At 40.7% G+C, this 10,897-nt stretch overlaps 1 protein-coding gene across 1 annotated transcript; it reads left to right on the top strand.

Moving 5' to 3' along the window:
- Positions 1-2,126: 2,126 nt before the first annotated feature.
- cfap58 (cilia and flagella associated protein 58) lies at positions 2,127-10,483 on the top strand (the record flags this gene model as incomplete). The annotated part of the gene is made up of 15 exons (XM_010789712.1): positions 2,127-2,197; positions 2,964-3,230; positions 3,792-3,940; positions 4,038-4,188; positions 4,469-4,663; positions 6,251-6,388; positions 6,598-6,757; positions 7,019-7,101; positions 7,288-7,479; positions 7,577-7,738; positions 8,276-8,422; positions 9,094-9,234; positions 9,329-9,552; positions 10,091-10,199; positions 10,379-10,483. Coding segments are annotated over exons 1-15 (2,229 nt in total), but the record flags the coding sequence as incomplete, so codon positions are not given.
- Positions 10,484-10,897: the final 414 nt, after the last annotated feature.

Below are 10,897 nucleotides of genomic sequence, written 5' to 3'. Positions count from 1 at the left end.
TTTTAATTCCTGCAGTAGGGATTCCTTTATTCAAATAAATCACTGTATTCATACTTGGTAAACTTTAGGTAGAGCCTCTTTATTAAAAATATAAAATAAGTTGACCATCTCACTTAACTACACCTATGATTATCATATCATTTAACATTAGCTTCTTAATTACTCTGCTACATGTAACATAGTTCATTAAACAGTTCTACAAGCAGGATGTTTAGCTTAGGAGAAATTCACTCAACAACATAAGACATATATTTTGTCAGTCTAGTGTCGAAGATAGGCTACTACATTTTAGGTTTATTATAAACTTTAATGTTACATGTAGCTTCTCTGAATCAAACGACATCAACATGGATACATGTTAGCTAATTACACGATAGCCCGTAGGACAGTAAGACGTTAGGTGGCGCTGTTTAATAGCCAAAACAGTTTAAAAAAATCTCACTTTACCACATTGAACACTTGCTAAATTAATGTGAATAATCATATAGTAGGCTACTGCGAAGCTGGATTTCTAGAGTCACTTCCCTTTACCAACAAATTGGATGCAGATACTGAAGAACTTGGTAAGTAATGAAACTAGGACTTAAAAATTATATATATTAAGTTTACACCCCTGCTTTTGAGGACGGGAGAACGAAAACCCTGTCGAGTATTTTTTTAAATTATATTTTTCTCCCATCAACATAATATAGCCATAACATCATGCATTGTTTACTTACAAAACCGTTAACAACAGGGCTAAACCGCCACATAGAAAGAGGGCTAAAAAATAACTATACACGTTAGCGTGAGAGAAATTTATCTCTGGTTAAAGTTTAAATAAATAAAGTTTAAAAAAAATGTTGTCAGTCTAATATCGACACCTATATAATTGAGTGGCTTTAGTGATAAACATGTTATGATTGTCATATCATTGATGTATCTTCTATACGAGTCAAAGTATCGTAGATTATTGTTAGCAAACTAAGCTAGAACCTAGGTTACTATATGTTAGCTGGCGCTGACAGTTAAAACTATCTCACTTAACTACATTTAACACTTATTCAATTAATCTGAATAAGCATATAGTTTAACAGCAGTATTAAGAAGTACGTTTTTAACTTTAATAAATAAACAAAATTTGGTGGCAAGAAACATGATTGTCATATAACATAATGTTAGCTTCTTATACAGTCAAATTGCATTAATGGTAGATACATGTTAGCTCCCTAAATGATAGCACCGAGGACACTGCGGCGTTAGGTGGCGCTGTTTGATTACCAAACAGAAACACACTTAACACTTGCTAAATGAATCTGAAAAAGTTAAAGAGTCACTTACCTTTACCAAAAAGTTAGAGGCAGATGCTGAAGAAATTTGGAAATATTGAAAATAGGGCTGAACACTTCTTTATATACAGTTTATACCCCTGCTGTTATGGCCGAGAGAACGAAACCCTAACCCTAACCCTAACCCCTTACTGTCTCGAGTATTCAGTAATGAACAAAAAATCATACATTGTTTACATACAAACCCTTTAACAACAGTGATACACAGCTACATAGTAAAGTAGAACAAAGAAAAAATAAAAACAACTGTGTTATTTCAAATATATATTTTTTTTAATATTTAAAGTTAGTTTGTATTTCCTCCTTATTAATTATGTTTTTAAAGAATAAGTTAATTTGAGTAGTGTGGCTAATATGTTAGCTACAATATTCTAACCTTAGACCACTGATATTATGTGGGCTAATGAGAGAATGAGCTGATCGCACGAGCCTTGAGGGAGGAAATTAATTGACAGGATAGTTGATTAATCAAAACCAGACAAACAAACTGAAATTGTGTTGAACGCGCATACAATGAACTGATATGTTTCTAATGTATTTGTATTTAGTTAGAACTTTGGCAGATATTTCTTTTATTACGGTAACATTCTGTGAACTTTTACCTATTACTTGTAATTTAAGTGGGTCTTGTGTCACTCTTTCTCCGTGGCGAGTGTCCTGGGTAGAAATACTTTTTTGAAACTGAGTTCCATTCCGTTTTAAAGCCCACCTCTCGCGCAGTGCATGTTGTGATCTCACAAAGTCCCGCAGACCAGCGGCTCCTCCTGTCGCGAGACCTACGGTCGCTTAGCAACCGTCAACACTTCTCGTGATAACGCCACCCTGTATGGATTCACATATATTTTGACTTTTCATTTGATGTAATGGAGGTAAGAACTCTTATACAGGGTTGCATTTACGAATGTTTACAAGACAACTTAATATTGATGCAAAAATACATTTAGCACAAGGTAAAGAGTAGAAAGTTAGCCTAACCTGACGTCATACACGGCTTGGAAAGTGAATTTAGCATGGTTGCTAACATTAATTGCACTAATGCTGTCTGTAGGTATATTACATTCTGCTTCTTACACGGTCAAATACAAATACCAACTGTATTACCACTATTTAAGATAAAGTAACTTTAGCCCTGGAAGATGTATCAGATTTCTCTATTAAGTAAAAGTACCAATATATTAATGTCAAAATACTCTCTCACTCTATTACAAGTCTTGCATTAAAGTATCAAACGTAAGCTAAAAGTACTCTGCATTCTACATTGAATGTTTCTGCTCTGATTCACATTATTCATGTTAAGGTCTTTCTTTCCTAATGGTTTTGTAATAAATTGGATGATTACATTTTTTGTACCTAAACAGTTATTACAATAGTTTAATCTTGAGAGATGCAATGTGTTAAAAGTGTATCACATTGTTTTTAATGCTAAATCTCCATCTGACTAAAGCTGTGAAATAAGTAGAATACAATTAATTATTTCCCTTTTAAATGCAGTTGAGAAGAAATACAATATAAGTAGAGTAGAAATAGTTAAACAAAAAGTACGTTACTTGATGTACTTAGTTACATATACTCAATTACTGTTAGTTACTTTCTAGCTTGTTAAACTCCCTGTCTGTGGCTTTTCTGCATTTCCAGGAGTCAGGAGCAGCAGAGGACATGTTTGAGTCCTTGGAGGAGTTCCACATAGTCCTCAGTGAGGTGGTGGGCGACGAGAGCATGGACAAGGTCAGAGGGGAGTACGAGAAGCTCATCAATGCTCTGAAGAAGTCCCGTGAGAATGAGAAGAGGCTGATGTCCAAATGCAGGGAGCTGAATGCAGAAGTTGTGTCCACATCCACTAACGTGGCAGCCGCTCTGAAGCTGTCCCAGGACGATGAGACCACCATCACCTCCCTGAAGAGGGTAAAGAGCTGCCAGAGCATCAGATGCTACAGTATAGTTATGCAGTCCACTGATCTGACTTTGGAGGATTTTGTGTTTGGTAAAAAGCCCTGGCGGTTTTATACCGATTTGACTGGGGGGGGCAGTTACTATATGAGAGGCACATTTAATGTGGGACAAAAGAGACAAAGACAGTGTTCAACATTTTTAGTTTTTGTATAGAGTCATAACCCATCAAAAAAAACATTACATATTTTTTTCAAAAACATAATTAGTTTCAGTAGTTACAATTGTATTAAATTGCATTATGTAAAATAAAATGAATTCCAGTTCACTTCTGCTAGTTACAGCAAAACACTACCTAAAATGGACTTATTATAAACTCTTATTTGGAGCAGGGCCACAGGGAGGGTCAAAGCTCATTGTTACAGGGACACTGACCACCGTTGCCCCCCCATACAACTGCCTGTGTATAGACGTTTTTATGGTTTTTATCATGTGAGTGAACTTTTATCATTTGTTACCTCTGTTCTCCTCAAATTAAATCAACCATTTACTGAAGTTGTCCTTCTCACACTGAAGGAGCTGGACAAAGCTTGGAAAATGGTCGATGCTGCTCATGCAAAAGAGAGTAAGGACAAAGAGACCATCAGGACTTTAAAAGAAGACGTTTCCAACCTAATGCAAACGGCTGAACAACAAACTAACATCTCTCTGGACCAAGAGCAGACGTGAGCCATTTCACCCAATTTCCCCCAGTCTAAACTGATTGCTGTTGGCATACTCAAGGTCAAATGCATGGAGCCAACTGTAATGCGTGTTTTCCAGTGATCTTCTAAAGATAAACGAGGAGTTTACTGTGGAGAGGGATGAACTTCTGACAACTGTGGAGGCTCTGAGAGGAAAACTAAACAAAGCCATCACTGTGGAGCAGGAGATGGAGGCGCGACGAGAAGAAGCCTCAGAGAATATCTCTCAGGTAAGTAAGATGCAAACTACTCTCTACGGCAGACCTCTAATGTACTTCATGTTAGATTTAATAGAGACCAATGAAGAGACAACCAAAGGTGTACATGATCTTATTAAAGAGGAAACAGAAGAAGAGACGTTAATGAGAAATTAGATTATCTGCTAAATTTGACATTTTACATCAATGAGTATGTAGATTACCTTATGTAACATGAGAGCAAAACACAGGGGTACTTATGAATTAAATAACTTTAATATAGCTGTAACTTGTTATTTGTGTTCAAATCCAGCTTCAGCAGGAGCTACAGGTACAGCAGAATGAGATTTCCCGGGAGATGAGGCTGAAGGAAAAGCTGGATAAGGAGGTGAAACAGCTGCAGGTGGATATGGAGGCCAAGCTGGGGGAGATTAAAGCTCTGAACGTTCAGGGCCAGAGAGCCAAAGAGGAGCAGCAGAGACTGGAGCAGCAACTCAGAGAGCTGAAGGTGAGCAGGAGAGGGACCATGACTAACATTAAGATCACCTTTTTTAATCCCCGAGGGGAAATTCAGTTCTTCACTCCGTTATTTTTTAGGCCCGAAATACACACACACGTATATTAATTTAGCTCTGGTTAAAAAAACAAAATCTAATACCTCGGTAATTTGAGATATTTCTCTTGTAAGAGTAAGAAAGTATAATAAATGAATGGTATGATAAGCTTAAGGTCTGGCTCACATTTCTTCCCCAAACTTTTGTCCACATTGCCCCTCAGGGCTTCTGTAGCAACCCAGTCTCACGGCATGTTATAGTCACAAAACAAATGTAATCTATTGATTCGTGTTCACCAACACGATTTTCCCCTTTTTTTCGTGTCGCACTGAACGATTAAACGATACGATAAAAGCAATGTATTTTTTATTGGTAGTATGTTTCGTGCCTGCACCACGTCTTTTTGTTCGATCGGGTCTTGGAAGACCGGAAGCTGTGTGGTTCATAAAAACATTTTCTTACTCAATATCAAGCCACGATTATTGTTTTTATTTTAAATCGTATAATGTCTGACTTTTTTTGCCGTCCGTGAGGAAAAGAAATGGGGCTCAGAGCCTCAGAATACTGAAATCTGTAGTTTCTAAACTTTTTTTTCCTTCTAATTTGTTATTATTTGGTGCAGGCACGAAACATACTACCAATAGAAATACATTGCTTCTAAAATCGTTCTGTGTCAGAATACTGAAATCTGTATTTTTTAACATCTTTTTTTCCTTCTAATTTGTTATTATTTATCGTTCTGTGTGACCCGTAAAAAAAAGGGGGAAATGGTGTTGGTGAACACGAATCAATAGATCAATTTTGTGACTTTAACACGAAATGCCGTGAGACTGGGTTGTCTGTAGTTGAATTCATACTATTGATTAAAAAAAAACCTATGGTCTCTTTCCTGGAGTTCTAGCTTAATTTGTCTACAAGTGTTCTTGTAGACACACATAAAGAGTTTACAGTATGGTAACCAAAGCCCAGATCAGTAAGCTGTTATACGAACCTACAATCTAATATGTACTCTTCAACAAGAGCAAAGGTCACACCAGGAAACTGCTATCATTCTGTATGGTTAACAACAGCATTGTGGAAAAGGAATGGATGATTTGAATGAATTCCTCTTCAATCGTCACACACAGGTACAAGTACACAACACCACACACACAGTGAAGTTCAGTCTCTGTATTCAACCAATCCTAGTATTAGGAGTGGACAGCTTTTGTACAGCACTATTTGAGCAGTGTGGGATCTGGTCCCTTGCTCAAGGACTTATTGGCAGTGCCCAGGAGGAGCTGACACTTCTCAAAGAACCAGTCCACTCTCCATACTTGGTCCATTATAAGGATTAAAACAGGGGACCCTCTACCCTAGTCCCTACAGACTGAGCTACTGCCGCCTCCAAAACCATGTAAAACCAAAGTGCACGTAATTGTGTGGTATATAAAATAATGTTATACATACAAATATATGTACCCACACAGACCCTCACACACACATTATTTCACATACACACGCAGTGGTACCTCACCTGCCTCCCTCCCTGACTGTGACAGATGTTGAATGAGCGCTCCTCTAAGGATCTGGAGCAGATGCAGCTGAAGAACAACAAGCTGCTGCAGGACAGTGAGCAGCTCTCTGCAGCCAAACAGCATCTCTCCCTGGAGAATCAGCAGAACGCCAACGAGCTCAAGGTACATGTTGGGCCACGGACACACACAGACACACACAAAGCATTTAGTGACAGAATCAGAGTAGATGCGGGGCTATAGTGTGTAGGCCTAAAATAAAATAAATGCTCAGATCTGCAGTAGTGGAGAATATATTCATGAATACCTACATGTCAATCAGGTAACACCCAACCTCTGTGTAATGCTTCATATGACTCCCCCCCACCTGTCAGATAAGAGAAGACGAGGTAAATCAGATGCGTCAGGAGCTGACCAAACAAACAAAGATGAGAGAAACCATCCAGAAGAAGTTCCACCAGATGGAGGATCAGAAGTCTGATGTGGAGGTGCAGAGGGAGACGCTGAGGGCTCAGATTGCTGCTCTGGAGAAAGGTACAGTATGGATCGGGACATTCTTTATTGTTTCTCCTTTACAATTCCTGTTCTGTACAATAAACTGGACATCAATCAATTTCATTCGGACATTAAAGTCTTCTTTTTGCCCTGCCTTATTTTATTCAGACTTCTCAAAGGACGGCTAATTTACATAACATGTTTCAAGATAGCGCCACGCTCATGAAAGAGAATTAGTTATTATGAAAATGTCCTACACTGTTGACTTGGGGCATCAAGTCTTTCTTTCTGCTTCCACAGATCTTGAATCCTCCCAGAAGCAGGTGGAAAGTTACAGAAAAGCCATAGATGAGCTTGTTCGAGAGAGAGACATCTTAAATAAGGTATGAAGAGAACCTCACAGGAAGAGGATGCTGTATATGGCCTGTTATGTTATTTTAAATATTGATCTTGGTCAGTACAGAACAGCAGCAACTAGTGTAAAAGTAACTCACGGGCTATTTATTAATCTACATTTTCCCTCATAATTTCCTCATGGTCCTGTATTCCTCTGTGATCGCATTCCATAGAACATGATCAAAGCTGCACTCTCCACTGAGAAGCAGCAGAGCCTGGTGAAGCTGCTGGAGCAGGACAAGAAGACGCTGGAACACGAGATCAGTGGATTCCGCCTGGAGGCCCAGAAGCAGCGTAAGATCATCCAACAGCTGGAGAAGGAGCGCGACCGAAACATCAACGAGACCAGCAGCCTCATGCAGAAGGTTGCATTCACTATTTGGATTAATTTTTTATATTAAACAATGATTTAAAGATATGTATTGTTCTGAGGCCTGACATCAACTGTTCTACATTTCACAGGTGCAACAAAAAGTGGATGACGTGGAAGTGAGAGAGATGGAGATATTTGATTGGAGGAATAAGGTCACTGAGGCAGAGTGCAAGCTGAAACAGCAAGAGAACCTGCTGGAGTCTGTGGTGTCTGAACGGAACCTCTACAGCAAAAACCTCATCGAGGCTCAGGTACTAACACACTGCTGATTGGATGTAGAGCAGGGGTCACTTATCACAAGATGTAGAGCAGGGGGTCTGCTGATCACTATGTGGGGCTTTCATCGCTGGCTCCTACTGTCCAACTCACAAAGTGTCCAAGACATTGACCCCAAGGTTCTCAGGATGGTCTGGCCAACTCTTGCATCTCTGCCTGAGTGTGTGTGTGAAAGAGAGGCCAATATTAAAACTTAAAAAGCAGTTCATTCACTATCCTTCAAGTGTTTCTTTTTATTATTCATATAAAGTGTGAGGTAGCCAGTGCATCAGCTAGTTACTAGGAAATGGAAGAAGTCATAACCTTGAGATTCTTTCATGAGTACATATTGCTCCAAAGACTTGGACGTACAGTTTTTACTCTGTCGTTCCTCGTGTTTATATTCTGTATTTTCTAGTGTGCAAAGATGGCGAAACCTCCTCACAACTAGTTTTACACCACAGTAAATGTTTTTATAATATATTATCACCCTTTGTTTCCTCCCTTCAAAATTCACTGTGTCTGGGCCTCAGGAGGAGATAGCAGAGATGAAGAAGAAGATGAAGACCATGGATAACCAGGTCACCCGATTGAGAGACGAGATTACTGGGAAGGAGCTCACCCTCACAAAGGATCAGCAGGAACACAAGCGCTTAGAGAAGGATAACGAGACCCTGAAGGTACTGCATCCTGCCTCATTGGTTCATAGTGAGGGAGGCTTTGGAGTTCCTCACCATCATTTCAAATGTGATCGACAAAAGCCTCTGCCAAATGCATAGTTCCCCGCATGTAAGTTATGAGAGTTGCCTTGTCCAGTAGCACTAGGAACTATTGAATTACTCATTAACCCAAGTCATAGTTTTCTCTTTTTTAGGGCTACCTTCACTCTACATTGCCAGGAAAATGTGTGCTTCATTTATATTCACCAATGGAGAGCCAGTCCAGGATGTGCTTGTGTTCAAATTCAAAGTGCAGACTGGCTGACAAATATACAGGCATTTTCATTGAAAGTGCGGCTTCTTATTCGCTGCTCTGAGCCGCTGTACCATAACATTCAAAGAGTTTAACACACAAACACACACATCCTCTTTTTTATAACAAGTGATATAATGGCACAGACAGGTGCGCTGTGTAAACAAAAACAGACAGAGACGTCCCACAGCTAGCTTGTCCAAGCTGCTGTGAGCATTTTGATGTGTGCCTACAGAGCAGTCCCTAACCAGAGTCCGGCAGGGCTAAACAGCTTTCAAAAGACCGCTAAACAATAAGAGAATCAATGCTGAGACACACACAAACACTCACATTGTCATTATTTGTATTTATGTGTGCATATCTCGGTGTCCTGCTGCAGGGGGAACTGCAGCTCATGAAGCTCCAGCTCGAAGAAACAAAGCAGCGTGTGGACAGTCAGAAAGCAGAGCAGCTCAAACTCCAGAAGATTATAGCCGACGCTGATGCTGAGCAGATCCAGCAGAAGAAACAACTGGAACAGGTATAGAGAGATGAAGTTGAACAAGAGGAAGTAAAGAATGATAAAAGAGATATATATATATATCTGATTATTTGTTGACCAAACTTCACTCAAGGTGATCCGAGAGCGAGACAACCTGGTCAAACAGTTGCTGCACCGCAACGATGAGCGTGCACTGCTGTATGAGAAGATCAGGATCCAGCAAACCATCCTGAGCAAGGGAGACTTCCACTACAACCAGCGGATGGATGACGTACGCCTGCTGAGGGTGGAGATTAAAAGACTCCGGCGCAAGAAGAGTATCCTGGACCAGACTTTACCCAACAGAGAGGACCTGAGGTAAAACAGAGAGGACCTGAGAGAGGACCTGAGGTAACACAGAGAGGACCTGAGAGAGGACCTGAGGTAACACAGAGAGGACCTGAGTGCTGACCTGAGGTAACACAGAGAGGACCTGAGAGAGGACCTGAGGTAACATAGAGAGGACCTGAGAGAGGACCTGAGGTAACACAGAGAGAAGGCAGGAGCAGTGGAGGAGATGAAAGGATGGCAGTCAGCTGCTCTGAGAGAATCCTTTGTTAAAGGAGGACAGGATGAAGAAAGGACGAGGTGACCAACAAAGCGTAGTGTTTAGAGCAGAAGCATCAGAAAGGTGAGAAAGATCCAGAGTCAGAGGTAGGAAGACTTCTTTTTTACTTCTAGCTTCCAAAACCATAGTATGCTCTTTTCAAATGATTCAAATCAATGTTCAGCAAAAGTTCAGCTTGTCCTGTCAATCAACCTGTAGGTACTTCAACTCGCCCTTTCCAGTGAACTGTTTCTGTATTCCTTGCATGTGGAGAACTGTGTGAAGTAGCAGTGGGTGGTTGTGTTGCAGGCGAGAGCTGTTCCACCTGCAGAGGGAGCTGCTGAGAGAGAGGACGAGGAACAGCGTCCTGGAGGACCAGCTCAGACCCATAAACATTCACCGATGGAGGCGGCTGGAGGTGAACTTTCCTTATCCAACCTCAACCTAGATCCCTTTAGCTCTGACCCTACGTGACGGGAACATTTACGTTATTAGTTTATCTGACAGAGCATGCACAAACTTTAGGCAGAATGAATATCAATGATGGAAGAGCCAATCATCAGGCCGTTAACATCCTGCAAATATCCCCCCCTGCAGGGCAGCGACCCCGGCAGATATGAACTCATCCAGAAGATTCAGTCTTTACAGAAACGTCTGATCGCCAAGACCCAAGAGCTGGAGGAACATGAACTCCTCCTACAGGTAAACAGTGTGTACAGTGTATAATTGTCAAGGACTTTTAACATAATCATCAGCTAGTGCAGTGGTTCTCAAACTTTTTCTGTCAGGCCCCCCCTTTGGAGAAAAAAAAAAGTCGGGCCCCCCCAAAACGAATAATCAGGCTCAGTGGCGGCGCCAGAGATTTATTTTGGGGGTGCTGTGGGGTAGCTTGTCGTTTCATAGAGGGTGCTCAAACATTTAGGGTTTCCCATTAATGTACCGGTCGCTACAGTGGAATTTTCTACTGCAACAATCCCCACGCAAATACACAACGTACCCGCGACTGTTACAATGAAGGCTCGATATTCAGCTCACGGCATATAGGTGTAAGCAGGGGTAAAAGTGCTATTTTTATAGGTGATGTGTGGACGTCACATAGGGGGGTCCGGGGGCAAG

Source organism: Notothenia coriiceps, unplaced genomic scaffold, assembly GCF_000735185.1.
Source record: "Notothenia coriiceps isolate Sejong01 unplaced genomic scaffold, NC01 NC01_scaffold00033203, whole genome shotgun sequence".
Classification (NCBI taxonomy): Eukaryota; Metazoa; Chordata; class Actinopteri; order Perciformes; family Nototheniidae; genus Notothenia; species Notothenia coriiceps.
The sequence above is the reverse complement of the archived record's forward strand: the minus strand, read 5'-3'. Positions and strand labels throughout refer to the sequence as shown.